This window comes from Leiobunum rupestre, chromosome 5 (genome assembly GCF_980474605.1).
Source record: "Leiobunum rupestre chromosome 5, qqLeiRupe1.1.hap1, whole genome shotgun sequence".
NCBI classification, from domain to species: domain Eukaryota; kingdom Metazoa; phylum Arthropoda; class Arachnida; order Opiliones; family Sclerosomatidae; genus Leiobunum; species Leiobunum rupestre.
This window is the reverse complement of record NC_143388.1, coordinates 35797163-35819328: the sequence shown is the minus strand read 5'-3', so window position 1 is coordinate 35819328 and position 22166 is coordinate 35797163. Positions and strand designations below refer to the sequence as shown.

The 22166-nt window shown below is 37.5% G+C and overlaps 2 protein-coding genes across 2 annotated transcripts in view; one reads left to right on the top strand and one right to left on the bottom strand.

The window, feature by feature from the left end:
* The window catches only part of LOC149944367 (cytochrome P450 3A11-like), a 59307-nt gene extending 58521 nt beyond the window's left edge, over nucleotides 1-786 (bottom strand). The window contains exon 1 of the mRNA XM_090176326.1: nucleotides 710-786. Within this exon, the coding sequence (XP_090032452.1) occupies nucleotides 710-786 (77 nt within the window). The remainder of the gene's footprint in view (nucleotides 1-709) is intronic.
* An 869-nt stretch (nucleotides 787-1655) lies between these two features.
* On the top strand, nucleotides 1656-2297 carry LOC149944366 (uncharacterized). The gene has a single exon (XM_090176325.1). It carries the CDS (start codon nucleotides 1656-1658, stop codon nucleotides 2295-2297), a length of 642 nt encoding a protein of 213 aa, XP_090032451.1.
* The last annotated feature ends 19869 nt before the right edge of the window (nucleotides 2298-22166 follow it).

Below are 22166 nucleotides of genomic sequence, written 5' to 3'. Positions count from 1 at the left end.
AGGAATGTCAATAGTGAGGAATTTCATTCGAAAGGAACTTCATTCGAAATGAATGTCACTCGTAAGGAACTTAATTCGAAAGTAATGTCATTCGAAAGGAACGTCACTCGTAAGGAACTTCATTTGAAAGGAACGACGTCATTGGCCAGAAATTTCACTCGTAAGGAGCGTTATTCGTTAGGAACGTCACTCGTAAGGAAAGTCACTCGTTAGGAACTTCATTCGCAAGGAACGTCATTCGTTAGGAACGTCATTCGTTAGGAACGTCATTCGCAAGGAAAGTCACTTTTAAGGAACGTCACTCTTAAGAAATAACACTCGTAAGGAGCGTCATTCGTTAGGAACGTCATTCAAAAGGAACGTCACTCGTCAGGAATGTCCCTCGTAAAGAACGTCATTCGCAAGTTATGACACTCGTAAGGAACGTCACTCGTAAGGAACGTCATTCGCAAGGAATGCCAATCGTAAGAAATAACACTCGTTAGGAGCGTCATTCGTTAGGAACGTCATTCAAAAGGAACGTCACTCGTAAGGAATGTCCCTCGTAAAGAACGTCATTTGCAAGTTATGTCACTCGTAAGGAACATTACTCGTAAAGAACGTCACTCGTAAGGAACGTCACACGTAAGGAACGTTACTCGTAAGGAACGTCACTCGTAAGGAACGTCACTCGTTAGGAACGTCTCTACCCGAGTTAAAGGGAAATCACCTTTCGAACTCTGGACTGGCAAGCCACAGCCATCGATAAAGCCCCTTCGAGTCTTCGGCACCGAATGCTACGTCCATATTCCAAAAGAGAAGAGACGAAAACTGTCAAGGAAAACTCGCAAGGGGTTTCTTGTTGGATATGAAGAAGATGGCTATGGGTACCGAGTTTACGTACCTGCAATCGGCCAAGTTATTCGGTCTCGAGACGTGAGATTCAATCCTGAAAAGTGTGTCATGGAGACACTTCCTGTGGTCGTTGAAGAGGTCCCTAACCAGGAAGAGTTGGTTGTCACTGATGTTGAGGAAGATGATGAGGCTTCATCTTCAGATTCCAGTACAGACCAGACCTCATCCAACGAAGGTTCCGATTACGGAGACGTGATCTCCAGATCCGCCGAAACACCCAAGGACGAGACCTCCAGATCCATCCGACCAGCACAAGACGTGGCCTCCATACCCGTCTCTAAAGGCAAGACCACAAGAACCGCGGGTCCTGTTCTCCAAGACAGAACGAAGTTGAAACCACTTTCTTGCACGGCCTGTTCTCCTCCAAAAGACAAAGCGTTCCTGGTATGTGCTTGCTCATCCGTTGACCATGTGCTATAGGATAAGGCAATGAATGAAGAACTCGCAGCTATGGAGAAACTTGAAGTTTATAAGCTGGTCGATCTACCGAAGGGTCAAAAGGTGATCAGAAACAAATGGGTTTTTCGCACGAAAATCGCTGAAGATAGAACTATAGCCAAGCACAAGGCACGTCTCGTAGTAAAAGGGTTCACTCAACGAGAATGACTAGACTATCACGAGACGTTTGCTCCAGTTACACGCTTCGACACCCTGCGAAATTTTTTGAGCATCGTTGCCCAGAAGAAACTAAGCATGCAGCAGTTTAACGTTAAGACGGCCTTTCTCCGCGGTACCTTGACAGAAGTCTCCGATACGCAGCCATGAGTTCCAGACCAGACATAGAGTTCGCCGTAAACTGCGCCTCTCAAGCTATGGCAAAACCGACGGTCGCAGACTGGAATTCGGTCAAACGAATATGTCGCTATCTACGAGGAACGACAAATCTTGGGCTGCTGTACAGATCAGATGATGTCTTGACCATAGTCCCTTACTCCGATGCTGACTTTGGTGTATGCGAGAAATCCAGACGTTCAACTTCTGGTCTCGTTTGTCTCATGGGATCTACTCCGGTCACTTGGGCCAGCTGCAGACAGCAATCAGTCAGTCTTTCAACGACCGAGTCAGAATTGATGGCAGCTACCGAGGCAGCGAAGGATGTCGTATGGATAAAAGCAGTCATGACCACAATTGGAGTTGCGAACGACGAAGTTCCAGTTCTTCGAATCGACAACGCCGGTACGATCAAGCTAATCCGTAATCCTGGGTTTCATCGTTGGACGAAACATATTAACATTCACCAATTCAACGTTCGTGAACTGGTCGATGGTGGGATTCTTGATGACGTCTATATACCGAGCGAAGATCAACTAGCCGACATCTTTACGAAGAGTCTCCAACCTGAAACATTCATTCGTCTTCGTCAGACAATGAATCTGCGAGCAGTAACTCAAGCCGAGACGTGACATACAGATCCGTCGAGGACAGTCAGAAAAAAAACGATCTCCCGACACCACCAAGAAGTTGAGCAAATACATGTTCACCCATATCTTCATTGAGGGAGAGTGTTGAAGTAAACAATGAAGATATATTGTTTTCATAACATGCGTTATCTTATCTAATATGTTTAGTTTGTTTTTTATCAAGATAAGGCATTACTATAAAACGTCACCGCAGTAATAGTCAGAGGGTCATTCAGCTTCTGTATTTTCAATAGTAATGTCGCTCACTTATTAACTTAATTTATTGTAAATAATTTTGTACATAATGTTTTTAACATCAATAATAAATTACTAGTTGGAATTGTATTACACAAAACTCAACACTTTGAGAACTTGCGCTTGACCCTGAACTTTGGGTTCCCTTCCGTAGACCTTCACTTGAGTTCCGTGAAGAGTGAGGTTTCGCGTTTGTTTCAGATCTGCTATTTGAAAGTTTAATTCGTTACTCCCACTGTTTAGCATATTTAAGTAACTTTTGTGGTGCTGCATAGTCGCTCATGCTGAATTCCATAATTAAATGATCATCGTTTAATCAAATTATGAAATCTGTCGTGGAAATAAACTTCAAACGATTCATCTTTTACTCTTAGTCCCTTTTCTCCATTTCCTTGTACAACTGTTGTTTACCCGTTATTGTGGAAACCATTTTTGCTGTAAAATCTTCCATTCGAACCAAGTACTGTCGACTGTACTTAAACTATCATACCAAGTTCGAGTTGTAGCTCCTAGCTTTGGAAGGTCGTGATAAATAGTTGTCTTGTCGTTCCTACCGTACCTAAGTGCAATATCAGCGACTTCATTTAGCCAAGCCTCCATTGTTAGATTAAGTGATTTATATAGGTCAAATGTTGGAATTAATTTCCTCGCTTCATTGTTTTGAATTGGATTCGCAGCTACTGCACTTCTGGCAATCGAATATTGCATCATTTGCTGGAAATCAGCAATTGGAACGCACCCTGGTGGCGCAGATATAATTGCTGGAAAGACTTTAGGTCTTCGTGTAACGACTGATTTACCTTAAGGATTAATAACGAGATACTGAAATTTCTGTTTGTGGAAAATTCTCTTCGATTTATACTCGTGCCTTTTGCTATCGTGTTCTCTTCGAACTTGGAACTATCTAAACTTGACTCTTCTTCAAAGAATATAAAGTTTAATAAACAGAAATGATAACAAGTTGGCAAGCCAAAATATACCTCTCCTCGGAAGAATTGTCCCTAGTGGTAATAATTTCTCGAGATAACCCATAAAGATATCTCCGCAATTTAGAGTTATTTTTTAAAAATGTTATCCCAGTACTATCCCGCCGGTATAAAATTTTAATTATAATTAAAATAATTGAGACGAAACGACCAATTTTAATTTATTCAGAATATCATAAGTTAAGTAGTTACAACAGTGAGTTAGACGTACTATAACAATGCACAATTGAATTTAACCCTTTTTACGGAACAAGTTTATCAGTTAAATATAATACGAAGCAAATTTTAATAAAAGAAATATCTTATTATAACGACCGTTCGCTTTTTGGTTTATGATTTTAACGGAATGGGGCCGATTTTAATTAAACGATAGTTGTCGAAATTTTGTTAAAAGAATATTCCCTAAGGCCGCGCGATAAATTTACGAGAATAATTTCCCGTCGCCGTTATATCGAAAATTTATTGGATTCGGGATTGCCAGAACTGTAATGTTGTGGGCGAGTGATTAGAAAATAAAATGGCAACCAGAATTATGCAAAATTATAAATGTTTATTTTTATTCAGAACAGTCTATGGAACGTTCTAGATTTAACTTTCATCAATAACCCAACAATATATATCCCTTCTACGTAATTGTACAGAACTGGTACTCAAGTGTCTAAGACTAGATTTGTCTTAGTTCATCGTGATTGAGAAATAAACCAAAACACACTTACACTTAAGTAAATATGATAAATTTTACTGAGTAATTTTTATTAAATTCAAACTACCTAACTATAAATTCGGTCTTAATTAACAGCTGAGAGCTGTTCGCTACTAATTACTTCCAATCTACTTAATTAAATAAATAAATAATAACAATAAATTTTATCTTACACCTGACTTGAGTTAGTTCACCATTACTTTAACACTTTCAGTCTTAAACACGCACTGTTCATACACTTAAGTCCATTCACTCTCGTTCCAAACGCGAAACACAATTTATCGCTTTTCTTGACCGAAGACCACACATACTAATTAAAACCGCAAAGTTACCTCATAACTTTTGACCGACACTAGGACCCCGTCCTGTAGTAGTTCGTCTGACAGCCAAGAACTAAGAAAGACTTAATCTTCTGTATTGACGGCAACGGCCTTTTATACTGTTTTTTTTGTGTTTTTTTTACCCGTCGAGATTTGACTAAAGTTCAAAAATTGAAGAGATTATATTTTTTACCGGTTTGTTTGATAGTTCTCCACACGGTGGCGCTATATTATTACTTTGATATAGTTTCCGCGGGAGTTTTGAATAATTATCCTTTTTCTAAGCGATATTAAAAGGTAACAATGAACTACTTTTTGTGTTTAAACGAAATTTTGTTAAGAATTTAACAAAAATTAAAAACAAAACAAAAAACCGTACCAAAGAATAAACAAACAAAGTTCAATAAACAATATATACAGATATTGTATAAATCCGTTTAGTAAAAAAACCCGCCTTATCATAATTGTTCCTTTACTTTAAAATTTACTCTAAGGAAGTCAATGGCTCGGCGGTGAACTATCCGCATTGTTACAATGCGACCCGAGTTCAATTCCTGTTCACGATCAAATTTTACATTAAAATACTAAAATATTTCATTAAATATAAGATTAATATAATTTATAAATATTTAATTAAATACTTATAAATTTGTAAAGGACATTCGCCAAAACTGTTTTTAAGAAAAACACCGTAAATAAACAAGCGTTGGGGGCTGAGTGGTTAGAGTACATCTCTTGCACGAGGCAGACCCGGGTTCGATTCCCGGCCAGCGCCATAAAATCGCAAATGGATACTAAGACGAATACCGTGTACAACTGGTGGAAACCCTGCCATTGGACGTTGAGGGGTTGCATAACACTCAGCACTCGGTCCGTCCCAAAGTCATTAAGAAGAAGTTGGAGAGAAAACGCCCATACAAACACAACAGACCCAACATACACAACCTTCATAACGCAAACACAACAAACTCCACACCCACAACATTCACAACACGAACTCAACATTCACAACAAACTTAACACCCATAACCATCACAACACGAACTCAACATTCACAACCTACACATAAACATTACAATAACGAAATATCCAATCAAACTGAATTAAAACTGTCGCGACGATGAGCGTTGACGAAAAAATACCAACCAAACCCAACCCAACCGCAAAGCAATCCGTTAACGCTCACCGTCACACGGTGGTTTTGCCAACCCTTTGAGAAACTGCGAACGCAGTGCGCCAAGAAACTGTGTACGCAGTGATTACCCTTTGCCCCGAAAATGCGAACGCGTTCGCAGACCTGACAGACAGACCCACAGACTGACATACAGACAGACAGACCCACAGACTGACATACAGACAGACAGACCCACAGACTGACATACAGACAGACAGACAGACACGGTGATTGGATAACCCCTCCTAGGGGACTTTGTCCCCTCGGAGAGTTAACAAGTTGGCAAGCCAAAATATACCTCTCCTCGGAAGAATTGTCCCTAGTGGTATTAATTTCTCGAGATAACCCTTAAAGATATATCTCCGCAATTTATTTGTTAAAAAATATTAACCCATTTCTATCCCGCCCGGTATAAAATTTATATTATAATTAAAATAATTGAGACGAAACGACCAATTTTAATTTATTCAGAATATCATAAGTTAAGTAGTTACAACAGTAAGTTAGACGTACTATAACAATGCACAATTGAATTAAACCCTTTTACAGAACAAGTTTATCAGTTAAATATAATACGAAGCAAATTTTAATGAAAGAAATATCTACAGAGGCTTTTTGGAATTACTCGCTTACGAAATACTTGCCGCATCTTTAACGCTCATTTTATTTCAACACTCGCCCTTGATGAAGATACCGTAGATATATGGTAGTGGACGACTCGTTCACTTCCTGTTGACGTTGTGACGCATACCACATGAAAAAGACCAATGCCGTCCAATTTCCAATATCATATAATGACTCGCACACCCAAGAAATCATTGACTGCGTTAGAAATCGTAGATATCCAAATATCCCCACCAAATGTATTTACAAGAAGCAAAAACCTTACCATCAACAAAGCACAGAGAGCCACTTGACTAACCGCCACCTCTTAAAGCAATTAACGTTAAATTATCTCCTTTGAATTAACAGAACTATATATAGGTCGTTAAGAAAGTGGACCACCCACAGGGTCTACCCTTTAACCCTCTAATCTCGGCTGACTGCGCTAAAACAAGATTTAACCTTTAAAAAATACCAGATTAGGCCTTCATAAATTCATTAATAAAAAAAGACTTTATTACCTATTATGCTTACGATGCCTGTCTTAATTTCAGTGAATCTAAGCAGCTATCGGTGGTTCTGTGGTAGAGCGCTCGACTGCCAAGCCGAATGGTCTGGGTTCGAAACTTGGGTGGCGCATTTGTTTTTATTCAATAGAGAAACGCTAAATTAGAATTTCTTCGATGCAATAATTTCAATTTCAATTCTATTTCAATTAAACCAAAATTTCGTACTCTATTAAATACGCTTCCGATAAAGCTGAAGGTCTAATTTTCAATAAGGCGTAACAAGTGTCGGTGGTTCTGTGGTAGAACGTCCGCCTGTCAATCAGGAGGTCTCGGGTTCAAATCCCGCCCGATGCGATCGCAAATTGATACTAAGACGAATACCGTGTACAACTGGTGGAAACCCTGCCATTGGACGTTGAGAGGTAGCATTACACTCAGCACTCGGTCCGTCCCAAAGTCATTAAGAAGAAGTTGGAGAGAAAACGCCCATATAAACACAACAGACTCAACATGCACATCCATCAGAACACAAACACAACAAATTCAACACTCACAACCTACGCATAAACATTACAAAAACCGTAATACACCAAACCGTCACGACGGTGAGCGAAAAAACACCATCCAAACCAAACCGCAAATGCATCCGTTAACGCTCACCGTCACACGGTGGTTTTGCCAACCCTTTGAGAAACTGCGTACGCAGTGATTACACTTTGCACCGAAAATGCGAACGCGTTCGCAGTCCTGACAGACCCACAGACCCACAGACAGACCCACCCACAGACCCACCCACAGACCCACAGACAGACACGGTCGTTGTATAACCCCTCCTAGGGGACTTTGTCCCCTCGGAGAGGTAAAAATTATACGCATCTTCGCGCGGCACAAACGCTAGCCGGCCTCACCCGAAAGCTCTAGATATTCCGTCCGCTGATTACTCTTCATCGACGCAGCAATTTTTTCATTATTTTAATTTTGTTTATTGTAAAATATTAGTTAAGCGTAAGACATTATTTCCCGTATGCCATCTATTGGACTATTTAAGAACTAAGATGGTGTGACTTTTAAAGATTATCGCTAGACGTATCAATATAGGCTTAAATAATAATAATAATAATAATCATCATCTAGGCTAATACCCAAGGCACCACCTTAGGCCTAATTCATCATGCGACTTTTGAAGCCCTTAATTCAGGTGGCCGGGTTACAATGCGTAGGAGGGTGGTAGAAAGCCCTGCATGCTTAAAGGAAGAATTATTTTTTTTATCGAAAGGAGCGTCGAATTGAGAATGTTTAGATAAGGTAGTCTTTGGAGGATCAGATAAACAAGTTGTATGTGACAATCGTTGAATATCAGTTTTTTTTTTTGCAGTTTAGTTAAATGAAGCTAGTATAAAAATTATTAACAGTGGTTTTTTACTTCTCCGAGGGGACATAGTCCCCTAGGAGGGGTTATACAATCATCGTGTCTGTCTGTGTGTATGTGTGTGTGAGTCTGCATACGATTGACAAGTGAGCCTGAGCGCAGACTTTTGAGCCACCAACATGGAACACCAAAACATGTGGGGACATTTTTCAGGTCCCCAGAGATCAAAACTATTTAATTTAAGTTTTTAGACTAACTACAGTTTAAATTTAAAATATCAGAAATGTCCCCACAGATAACCATACAAACTATTCATAATAGATCTGGAAACTTAGAAAATTCACACACTTTCAAAAGATGTCGCCAGTAGTAAAAATGTACTGACGTCCCAATATATCCCTAAACATTTCGATGACTTCTCCTGGACGAACATCTGTGGACCAAAAAATCGATTTTAATTACAATTTTGACCGATAGATGGCGATATATTTAGGTCCCCGCATATACATTAAACAGTGTGATCCTCAGTAATCCATCCACTTCGAAAATTTGTTAATAAAGATAAAATTATTCATAAAATTCCAATTATAAACCAAACTAAATAAAAAGACAATAAAACAGTTATTATATAACATATTGGCAAACAGCTCAAAATGGTGGGTATGTATATGTCCCCACATATACATTATAAAGAATGTAAAAGCCCCACTTATAAAAGTGGAGATCGGTTTCTACGAAATGTGTTAATTACTAAAAGTCCCCGGAACCACGTTAAAAAGTCTTTTAAGGTCCCCATTTGTAAATTTTGAATTCGTGAGTACAGATTAATTTAATCGAAAAATGTATTTAAATGCTAAGTAAATTAAAATGACAAGGAAACAATATATATATAACATTTTGGCAAACAGCCCAAAATGGTGTCCCCACTTCTATATTAAAAAGAATGTAAAAGACCCTACTTATAAAAAAAATAATTATTTCACATTGAAATGAGCTCTAACCAAGAAAAACATTATTGAAATTAGATCGGTTTCAACGGAATGTGTGAAGTAACAAAAGTCCCCGGAACTACGTTGAAAAGACTATTGGGGTTCCCATTTGTAAATTTTAAATAAGTGAGTTCAGATGAATTTTATCATAAAATGTAATTAAATGCTAAACTGATTAAAAAGACAACATAACAATAATTATTTAACAATTTGGCAAATATCCAATAATGGTGTATATATGTTCCCATTAATACATGATAAAGAATGATAAAGACCCTATTTATACAGGTTTATGTTTTAAACACAATGGCCTCTCGTTAAGAAAAACATTATTGAAATTAGATCGGTTTCAACGGAATGTGTGAAGTACCAAAAGTCCTCGAAACTACGTTGAATAGACTATTGGGGTTCCCATTTATAAATTTTAAATAAGTGAGTTCAGATGAATTTTATCATAAAATGTTATTAAATGCAAAACTAATTAAAAAGACAACAAAACCAAAATTATATAACATTTTGGCAAATATCCAATAATGGCGGATATATGTTCCTATTTATACATGATCAAGAATGTTAAAGACTCTATTTATACAGGTTTATGTTTTACACACAATGACCTCTCGTTAAGAAAAACATTATTGAAATTAGATCGGTTTCAACGGAATGTGTGAAGTACCAAAAGTCCTCGAAACTACGTTGAAAAGACTATGAGGGTTCCTATTTGTAAATTTTAAATTGGTGAGCCAAGATAAAATTCTGTTATTCAATGCTTTACTAATTAAAATGAGAAAAAAATAAAAATTATATATTATTTTGGCAAACAGCCCAAAATGGTGTGTATATAACACCACTTATACATTTTAAAGAATGTAAAAGACCCTAATTAAAATAATAATTCTTACACACAAATGAGCTCTAGCTAAGAAACCTTTGAGGAGTAAAGATCGGTTTCTACAGAATGTGTGAATTTCTTAAAGTCCCCTGAACCACGTTTAAAAGTCTTTTAATGTCCCCATTTGTAAATTTTTAATAAATGCCATCAGATGAATTTTATAAAAAAATTTAATTAAATGATAAACTAATTAAAAAGACAACAAAACAATAACTATGTGACATTTTGGCAAATATCCAATAATGGTCTGTATATGTTCCCATTAATACATGATAAAGAAAGTAAAAGTTTCTATTTATACAGGTTTATGTCTTACACACAATGACCTCTACGTAAGAAGAACATTATTGAAATAAGATCGGTTTCAACGGATGTGTGAAGTACCAAAAAACCGGAACTACGTTGGAAAGACTATTGGGGTTCCCATTTGTAAAGTTTAAATTCGTGAGTTGAGATGAATTTTATCAAAAAATTTAATTAAATGCTAAACTAATTAAAAAGACAACAAAACAATAATTATGTGACATTTTGGCAAATATCCAATAAAGGTGTGTATATGTTCCCATTAATACATGATAAAGAATGTAAAAGTTCCTATTTATACAGGTTTATGTTTTACACACAATGACCTCTAGGTATAAGAAAAACCTTATTGAATTTAGATCGGTTTCAACGGAATGTGTGAAGTACCCAAAATCACCGGAACTACGTTGGAAAGATTATTGGGGTTCCCATTTGTAAATTTTAAATTCGTGAGTTCAGATGAATTTTATCAAAAAATGTAATTAAATGCTAAACTAATTAAAAAGACAACGAAACAATAATTATATAACATTTTGGCAAATATCCAATAATGGTGTGTATGTTTCCATTAAAACATGATAAAGAATGTTAAAGACCCTATTTATACAGGTTTATGTTTTACACACAATTATTGAATTTAGATCGGTTTCAACGGAATGTGTGATGTACAAAAAGTACCCGGAACTACCTTGAAGAGACTATTGGGGTTCCCATTTGTAAATTTTCAATTTGAGAGCTCAGATGAAATTCATTAAAAAAATGTTATTAAATGCTTAACTAATTAAAATGAGAACAAAATAATAATTATATATTATTTTGGCAAATAGCCCAAAATGGTGTGTATATAACACCACTTATACATTTTAAAGAATGTAAAATTATAAAATAATTCTTACACACAAATGAGCTCGAGGTAAGAAACCTTTGAGGAGTGCTGATCGGTTTCTACGGAATGAGTGAATTACTAAAAGTCCCCGGAACAACGTTGAAAAGTCTTTTAAGGTCCCCATTTGTCAATTTTAAATTTGTGAGCTCAGATGAATTTAGTCAACAAATGTATTTACAGATGCACCAGGACCTCCCATACTAACTAATGAACATCTACTCATTATATTTGCCTTGGTGGTAGGTAATGTTAAATTGCTTGATACGGTAGTTGTAATGTTACTAGGTGTACTGATCAGCTGAGATTGAATAACTGGAACTTGCATCGAGTTTGATTGAAATGAGATCGGTTTCAACGAAACGTGTGAATTTGTTAAATCCCCGGAACTACGTTGAAAAGACTTTTAAGGTTCCCATTTGTTTATTATAAATTTCTGAGAAAATTTATAATAAAAAATTAGTAACTAAATACTTACCTAATTAAAAAGACTACAAAACAATACGTGTTAAGGAGCATAACACTAATTTGACTGAAACATTTACGTCAAAAATCTGTTCCTTCATTTAAATGTTAATTTAACGGTGAAATTAGTGTTCATTTACAGTAATTGCTCAGAGTGTAGGTGAAGCTGTTCGTTTTTCCAAACTTCTACTCCAAATAGCCGCTTGATAATTTGCATTTACTGAATGTTGGTAAAGTGCAAACCTTTCACGGAGGTACCTGACTATAAGTATTTGACCTTTCTTCAGCCTAATTTAGTCATAACAAAGATCGTTTACTGACCTTGCATACATTTGACCAGTAAACTTAAACTTTCAGGTTTATCGAAAAGATCGTCTTCTAAAATCCAAGATTTCCTTAATGTGATAGCACTTTCTGCAAGGCGCCATTTATTTATAATCCGTTTTAAAGGAAATATAACCTCACCGCGTTCTTTATGGAAGATCCCTGACAATTTCAGTCAGTATAATCTATATTAAAGTTTAATTAAAAAAAAATAATTTTCGATTTCAATTATTTTCTTTAAATTATATTTTCAAATCTCATTGAATATATTGAGTCTTTACCAAACGTCGTCAAGCTATATCTACACAAGTAATTACGATGAGCGGTTGAAGAGTTATAAGCAATCAAAAATAGGCGAATTTTCGTTTTTTCCCCTTTGACCCCCATTTGGGGGAAAAGCTGGACGTCTCATTCACGATTCACCAATTTTTCCGACACCCCCCAGTGCTAGACCTTTCAGAAACTACCATTCATATTTGCCCGGCTCATGGACTACTTTAAATATCTACGTTGAAAGCGTTACTGTTTGGATAAGTGTCCCACTTATTTGTTACATCTGCTCATACGCGAAGGAATTAAAAACTCAACGATTCAAAGTACATTATAGTACCTTTATAGTGTACTTTGAATCGTTGAGTTTTTAATTCCTTCGCATATCTCTTACACTAGTTTGGAGTTACAAATTGTATATCTGCTCATACGTTTAAAGCAAACTGTCAGATGGCTTTGATAAGTGTCACACTTATTAATTACTTATGGTAACACGTTGAAAGCGACACAGTCGGTTTCGATCAGTGTCAAACTACTTTGTTACTTCTGGTCATACTTTGTAAGAGTCGCGTACAGCTCTGATAAGTGTCACACTTATTTGTTACTCCTTGTCATACGTGGAAATCCATTCGTACTACTCCGAAAAGTGTCAAACTTATTAGTTTCTTCTCGTCATATTTGGAACGACCTTGAAAACGCCAATATTCGTATAAGACCAATAAACACGCGGATTTACGACGTTGGAAGGCGCGGGGGTCCATATACGCTGTCCAAAAAACCTGACTTATAATTAAATTTAAGCGACGTTATTGCAAATCTAGGTTATATAACCACCGGAGCTATTCAAAAATATTACTTTAAGGAAAAGCGGACTTCAATTAAGAATCGTTATACAGGGTCTTTTTTTTTTGCTCGGAAAAGTGTTTTTTTTCAAAAACTATTTATAGTACCGATTTCCAATTTGGAAGGTCAATTCTCTATACCGGGGGACATCAGTTTGAGAAATTTGAGCGTTTTCGGTAATGTTTTTCACCAATTTTGAAAAATTATTTTTCGACCACTAGGTGCGAGATAAAAAATTTCTATTATAAAGTTGTAGGCCGTCATCGAAAACCCTTAAAAATTGTTCACTCGACGAAAAACAACTTATTTATCAGTGAAAATTCGAGCTTGAAAAATTTACAAGTTGGTGAAGCCAAATTACGATTGTTTGAAACGATAATTGAAAAGGGAACAAGTCTAATACAAACGTAGTAGAGTTTTCACACTTGAAAAAATGTACACGTTTGGTTTTTAAATGCAGATATTTTATTCACATAAATTTTTACAAAACATTTTCAATAATATCACCATTGGCTGCAACACAGGTTTGTGCGCGGACAATTAAGTTCTCAAACGCTTTCTCTACCATTTCTGGTGTGACGTCTCGGCAAGCACTGATTATTCGTCTAATGAGTTCCTCCCTAGTTTCAATGGGCGTGGCGTATACCTTTGTTTTAACGAATCCCCAGAGAAAATAATCCAGCGGTGTTAGGTCAGGTGACCTTGCTGGCCAATGCACTGGACCATTTCTCCCTATCCACCTTTCAGGAAACTCGTTGTTGAGGTGCTCAGTTACTTGCCGGGAAAAATGCGGAGGGGCGCCATCTTGCTGAAACCACAACTGACGTCTTTCAGCCAATGGAAGGTCGTCGATTGCGTCACTCAGTTCGTTCTGTAGAAAATGTAAATACCTTTGGCCGTTGAGGTTCGTCGGCAGGAAAAAGGGACCAATCAAACGGTTTCCAACAAGTCCAACCCAAACATTGACCCGTTCAAATTGAACCTGGTGATGATATTCAAAACCCCAATGTGGGTTGATGTCAGACCAAAGATGGCTGTTTTGATGATTAAAGTGCCCATCTCTAGAAAATGACGCTTCGTCGGAGAACAAAACATGGCGCAAAAATTGTCTATCTTCTTGGACAGCATTTAGTAACCAGTTGCTAAATTCATAACGTCTTTGATGGTCTCCGTCAATTAGTCCTTGGTGGAGCGTAGCTCTGTATGGGTGATAGCGATTCTTACGAAGAATTTTCCACACACGATTTGCAGAACAACCCAAATCAGCAGCGGCGTTAGCGCAACTGTGACGAGGATATGCCACAAAGTACGCGAGTACATTGTTCTCGAAGTCTAAATCCGGTTGACCCAATCCGCGAAACCTAGGTTGCAAGTTACCAAATTGATTGAAATCGTGAATTGCTCGTCTTACTGTATTTACAGATGGTGCTCCATTTGGATGTCTTTCTGCGAAGATTTCAGTCACTCTTCTAAGGTTTTGCGCTGCTTCTCCATAGTAAATGGCAACTATCTCGGTACGCTCAGCTACTGAATAACGAGGCATTGTTCGAAATATTATCAAACACTGATAATAATCTCCCAAAGTTTTCCTTTAAATACCCAATGCATGTTTAGGATTGACCTATAGCCTCGTGTTTTTTAAATCCGGTCGTTTTTTTAACCAAAGTTTCAACTGGATTAGGTAATTCGGTTTCAATTATCGTTTCAAACAATCGTAATTTGGCTTCACCAACTTGTAAATTTTTCAAGCTCGAATTTTCACTGCTAAATAAATTGTTTTTCGTCGAGTGAACAATTTTTAAGGGTTTTCGATGACGGCCTACAACTTTATAATAGAAATTTTTTATCTCGCACCTAGTGGTCGAAAAATAATTTTTCAAAATTGGTGAAACACATTACCGAAAACGCTCAAATTTCTCAAACTGATGTCCCCCGGTATAGAGAATTGACCTTCCAAATTTGAAATCGGTACTATAAATAGTTTTTGAAAAAAAAAACACTTTTCCGAGCAAAAAAAAAGACCCTGTATAGACTTTTAGGCGAAAATAAAAACCATGAAAATTGGGGTCTCGTAAATTACCCCGAAAACCAATTAAAATTAATATTCGTAACTCAGAGGCGTAACGAATCTCTTGACCCTCCCTCCCGCAAGATATCAAAAGGTCCTTTATCGAGGGACAGGTAACTTCCATTTTGGGTGCGTCTTAATCAGAGTAAAATGATTTAATCAGGATGATCGTGATTAAATCATCGTGATCAATATTAAAAAAATTAATCGAGATTATAAAATCTAATCACGATTTAATCTAATCACAATTTAAACGTTATTTAATTATTCTAATCATGATCTCATCTTTTTATTCAGGATTTAATCATTTTAATCAGATTTTATCATTTTAATCAAATTTTATCATTTCAATCATATTTAATCATTTTAATCAGATTTTATCATTTCAATCATATTTAATCGTTCAATCATGATTAAATCAGATGTAAACATTCGAGCCATGATTAATCGTGATTTAAGCATTCTAATCATGATCTAATCTTTTAAATCATGATCTAATCTTTTTAATCATGATCTAATCTTATTAATCATGATCTAATCTTTTTAATCATGATCTAATCTTTTTAATCATGATCTAATCTTTATAATCATGATTTAATAATTTAAACATGATTAAATCAGATTTAAACATTCTAAACATGATTTAAATTGATGTAATCAACATAATCGTGATTAAATCGAATTTAAGCAAAATATTCATGGTTAAATTGGATTTAATCTTTGTAGTGTGCGTCGTTAATCAAGGAAGTGACCTGCCCCTCGCCCGGAGTAATAATAACGCTTTAAACATTTTTATTTAATTATTTTGTAATGTGCTCTAATTTTATTTTCATTTTGGTAACATCTTTAACTTATCCCATTTATCAAATTAAAGTGAAGACTGGATGAAGGAGCTTATTTCATAAACCAAACAACTAGTTGGATGACATAATTTGAGACGCTATTTAATTTTTGTCAATGAAATATATCTAACCCACAAGCCTAAAACACTTTTCGCGCGTTTTCCCAGGTCATCTACCTTTTTTTACCGAGAGCGTAGACTCGGTGTAACCCTTCAGGTTCATTTTCCCCCGTATACTTATTTTTTTTTTATTTTTTCTGTGTGTTATTTACTTTTGTTATTACATTTCCCACCGCACTCTGACTACCGATTCTCAAAACCCCCGAGTCAGACCAATCTGGTCATGAACATATTGTTTAGTATTACTTTAATCAATTTTAATGAATAATCTTGACCCCTCGTAACGTACCATATACCAAACGTCGTATAATTTTAAGATCTAATACATAAAAATAACCCCCGCGAGTTATAAAGAATTAAAATTAACTTAAACTTAAAGGCTTAAATAATTTATGACTGGTACATAGGAATCCCGTATAATTTACATAGCTCATAAGATCTGGTCTAACCTACCCTCAAATATAAATATTAAGTTAATCAATTAACCCATTCTCTCAATATAAATTATAAACTAAATTCGTGCCTTCAGCAAGGCTAAAATTAATCCCTCGCTAATTAAAGTGTTTTCTCTCGGTCACAAGACCATGGTGCAATACATTCCGCAAACTTTCCCAGCCCAGGTTTTTCCTCAAACTTTCTGAACTAGACCAATAGTGTCCCCTCAGCTAACAGCGATCCCATGTAAAACTTATCATGTTCGCGAGCCTCTGGCCCACTACCAGGTAGTGATAACCCAAGAAAAAGCGCTCGTTTTCCAAGGCCGTCGCCACAGGGTCGAGAGGGCGCCCGGACGTTTCCGCTTGGAGACAGAAAATCAGGAACCTCGAGACTCTCTGGCATCCCCCCCCCCCGCAATCCCAAGCGACCTTTCTTAAATCGGACAACGTCACCACCGCATGACTAGACACGAGTCTTAAATACACCAATGACCTAGGTAAAATGGGAGGTCACCAGTTGCTTTTTGCTTCAACTCCGCCCCCCAATAACCCGAACAAAACCAAGTGACAGAGCCCCAAAAAGGCAGAATATTGGATTCTCAACAAGACGGAAGAAGTTGATTTCGCTCGACAGACCAGATGAACTTCCGGAGCCCAAGTCCGGAATGACCGTCCGCTAAATTCATGCGCGGTCTTGCCCATCAGACCCCACAATACCCCAAAAGCCACCACTGATGGAACTGAATCTCCGAATAGTCAACCAGAGCCGTTTCATGAGTCCCCTCGAACGAATTAATTCGCCAATGATCACCGATCTTCCGATGATTCCGAGAGTCAGCATCCGACGATATGAGATCCGATCCCTCGCCTAGCAGGAAGTTCTAGATTGAAACCCGAAGTACCTACGCCGCTTGTAAGAAGTTCGTCGTCGTCATCCGGACTCCCAGGGGCGTAGGAACCAGGGGAGCAAGGGGGGCAATGCCCCTCCATAGAATTTTACGATTCTAGGTGAAAATGTACAAAGGTATAATTGTATAAAAAAAATTTTCCTAGGAAAAAATGTACATGGTAAAAATGTACATGTGTTTAAAGTTACACGGTAAAAATGACCATCGAGAAAAAATATTTTTTTAAGTATATAAAAAGCTCTAGCATATTATTATTTTTTAATACTAAGTATATAAAGGCTCTAGCATAATTATGCTTCGTTTTAGTTCTAAACTTGTGGTCGTTCGATATGGAAGGAAAAATGTTAGTGAGTAACAAAGGTGCCGAAAAGTTTTGTCTTTCGGGGTTCATGTATACCAAAAAACATGTCGGGAAATTATTTATTACGTGGCATTGTTCTGAACGCGCGAAGTTTAACTGCCGTGGTAGCCTTCAGACAAATTTGGATTTCAAAAATCCGAAAATTCGCACTAACCATGGACATCCTGGCAACGATAGACGTGTTGATTTAGTTGAAATAACGTTTCCGAGGGTTGGAATAACGGGTTTGCCAGACTAGTGGGACACAATCATCCAACTGTGTGGACACTTATAGAAAATTTCCAGAAAATCGAGGCAAGAGTACATAAAAGAATTTTGGATGACGAACGTGGTATTCAAAACCCAAGACGCAATAGAAAACAGTACGACGAGGTCCAAAAGCGTTTATATACTTTAACAGACGAATATTTTTAAAAAAAAGTAAACACTTCCATTATTTCTAAACGGTGTTAGTAAAAATATTCGGTTTGGAAACCCCGACGTGTAAACGATTTTGTAATTGTTTTTAATAAATATTTGTACATTTTTACCCTTTTGATGTACATGTTTACCTTTTACATATTTACCTGGGTAAAAATATCCTGTACATTTTTACCTTTGTACAAAATGACCGACTACCGAATTTTACTGGGAGGGGCAACTAATGTTATTGCCCCCTCCAACTTTTTGGTCAGTTGAAATCTTCGCAAGGCTCAAATTATCATTTTAAAAGCATATAAAACTTATAGAACCTCAACTGTGTTTAAATTTCAGTCTTTTCCCGCCAATGTATATAGTAGAAAAATGTACAAATGCATTCGGAGAAGCTACAGTCCATTAAAAATTCAAAACCATTCTTCAGACCGCTTTTGGTTTCACTTTGCCCCCTCCAACTTCTAGAACGTTCCTACGCCCCTTCGGACTCCCGTACCGTAATCGAGACGAATGGACAGTTTGGAATTGTCATCGCGAAACAAGAAATCCCCAATCGAGCCCCTTCAAGAAAACGCGTGTGCGTTTGTCTTGCGTAATCCGGAAGTCATAACCCAGAAGTTTATCCTGGAAACCCGTAAACGAAGAGCAGCCACGAAGAAAATCTAGTGAAAAGTACCAAATTTCATTCCCCCCCCCCCCCACGTAGAATACCCAGGGTCAAGTCTGAAATAACTGTTTAAACGTAGAGAGAAAATTTCTAAGAAAGGTGCTACCCCTCGCTATTGTCTGAGGAAAGGTTAAAATAGACCCCCGAGTTCGAGAGCTCATATCCACTTTGTATCGTTGTCCTGTTGAGAATAAATTTTGCCATTCGTGTTTTTCCCCTCGCTGTAGTATTTTTGTTAAGTTTTGGAGTTTTTAGAATTAACTGTAGTCAGCCATAATTGTAGTGTTTCATTTGAATTGTAGTTATCAGAGTTTAGTGTATATTGTTTATTTTATTTCCCCCCCGCTGATCCTATTGAGAACCTTAAGAGAAACTTTTAATTAACCAATTAGTCAAGAGTGTTTTAATTTTTTGTCTCTAGTGTGCATGTTATCCCCCGCTTAAAAGTAAAAATAATAACTAGTAATAGTGATGGCCTAACTATCCTACTAATCAAAAGAACCATAATATCTGTTTTTCCCCCCAAATTTTATTATTTTGTGAAGTGTTTTGTTTATAAGTGTCAAATAAAGATTTTGTGATTGACTAAAGACAAAGGGTTTCCATTCTGAATTCGAATCACCCCCTCTTTTTTATTTTTTTTCTTTCCCCCGTATGTAACACCCCTCTCTCAGATTTAATTCACGCCACGATAAGGCCACGACTAGCATTTTGTCGCCATCTTCCCCCGCCTTAGTGAATTAATATCTTTGAGTAAGGGCTAGGAATATTTCCGTCCATCAATTGTATGACGAATTCCTTAAAAGGTTACATCGGGTACAAAATATATATTTCTAGCAAATAATCGTACCATATAGTTAAAAATATTGAAAAAAGATTTAATTATATTGTGAACATACATCGTGGCAGTATTGAATTTATATTTGCCTAAGAATTAAGGACTGAAATAACTTCATTCATCTATAATTCGTGGAGACGGAAATTCTTTATTTAAACGAACGGCCTTGACAAGAAAAACGCGTTGAGGGCATAGTCCATTTCATCTATGTCAGGGTGGATGGCATAGTCCATTCTATCTATTTCAGGGTGGGTACGCTTCAAAATGTTTATTTATTTATTGACATTTTTACAGTTGGACAGTGCCGAATTAAACCTTTCTAGGGGAATAGGCCGAGGGGTCCGTCACTTCGATGAATCGTGTACGAGATTCCGAATCAAGGAATCTGGAATCAAGATTCTTGATTCTGCTAAGATTCTAGATTCTAGCCAGATTCCGTGATTCCGCCATGATTCCTTAATATTCCGTGATTCCACTCGTGATTCTTTGATTCTTGTTCGATTCCGTGGTTCTTGTTCAGTTCCGTGATTCTTGTTCGGCTATACATTTGTACAAAGTTCCTTGTTTCATCTATTCGCAACCAAAACCAATCTAGCAGTTCGAATATTATAGAAAAGGCGGTGTGACTACGCAAATGACCAGTTAAAAATAAAATCGAAGGAGGTCAGTTGAGGGGTCAGTGGTTCACTGGCCCACTAAATAAAAGGGTCCCACTGGTGTTTGAAAAATCCAGCCCGAAAATCGAGTAGCAGGTGACTATTCATTCCCTACGTCATAATTTCGCACCGGAAATTGTAAAGGCCGGTGTGGCCTTTAATTCAACTTGGTCTACGGATACATATTATGGATTAGCTCAGGTATTTCAGGGCACGGGGTCGAAGGCTAAGTTAATGGTCACTGTCACTCACTGGTTCACTTATTTCCACCCTGTAAAGGGGCTCACTTTATTTTCCGTCTGCTTGAGATTCAAACCTCGCCTTCAAAGTTCCAAATTCGAGCCGACGCCGGGAGTTGTGGCTCACTCCTGTAATCCCAAGCGTCCGGGAGGCAGAGTTTGTGGATGGCCGTGTGCGGACCACCACCAATCCGCCAACAGGTAGTCGGCATACTTCCACGACTGGTGTCCCCACCCTTGTTTCCACGTATCCCCCGTTGGCGTGGCCGTTACACATATCTCACCCTGAGTAATCAAATGGACGAGAGGACTGAACTGTCCCACACGTTACAATCGAAAAAAATTCAAGCCAACCAAATGGTAATCGATTGTAATACGCCCGAGAATACGACGAGCTAATATCGAGGCTAATACGCTCGGTAATACGAATACGATTCAACTATAGCCACGTTCACACATACGCGATACGTCTAAAAAGGTTTTGAAGCTCTTCAAATCGTTTTCGACCAAAGTGTGAACATAGTTATATCAGAGATAATTTATAATATAACATTCTAAATTATCTCTGGTTAAATCGCTTAAAACCGTTTCAAATCACTCAAAAACCGTTTTCGGGCCTTAAAGCAAGTGTCGGCTTGACATCAAGTAGCTCTTTTTTCAACAGATGCCGCTATCGTTGACACCAAAACAAAATAGTTAAGTGACATTTTGACCCAAAAGGCGATAATTATAGGTACACCTCGCGTTTATTCGATCGTTTGTAATTTGGTGAATAACATAAATTACAGTGTGTCAGAATTTATAGCCCGGTGTACCTAGTAACAGAGACCATACCACCGGAGGCCTATCATCATAGTGCCCTACGCCAGCATCCCCCTAGCCCGGACAGGTGACAAATCCAGCATGGGTAGCAGAACCCTACTACTGATGGTCGCACCTTTGACGCAAGCCACTCAACCCAGCAGAAGGTGCAGCAATGGGTGGACCAATCCCCACTTCGTACACATCAGTGGGATTAAGAGTGGATGCTGTAGCAACTCCAGCCGTCACCCTACCTACATAAATTACAGCAATTATAAACAATATTTTTACATGGGATATATAATTTAGGTTAAAGTCCACTAACTAGAGTATAAGCTGTTTAATTATAATATTCAACAACGGCTCTCTGACTACGTTATCATTGTGTTGAAGGGGGAGCAGAATAACGTGTAAACGGTTGGTGTATATGGCTGGAAGCTTTCACACCATGCAAAGGATTCATTAACTACAATACCATCAAGTAATAAAAAAGGCCCAAACAAACGTCCGAAAAGAGTTATAGACAAGCTTGAATGGTTTTACGTAAAATGTCACAGGTCGCCGCAACGACGTTGGTGAATCCGGCGTGTACCGATCCGGCGTGTATAAGATTGGTCGGCCGCGCCCTATACGT

What these genes read in the sequence shown, in the direction of transcription:
- LOC149944366 (XM_090176325.1), top strand. Translation starts at nt 1,656, where the DNA reads ATGAGTTCCAGACCAGACATAGAGTTCGCCGTAAACTGCGCCTCTCAA.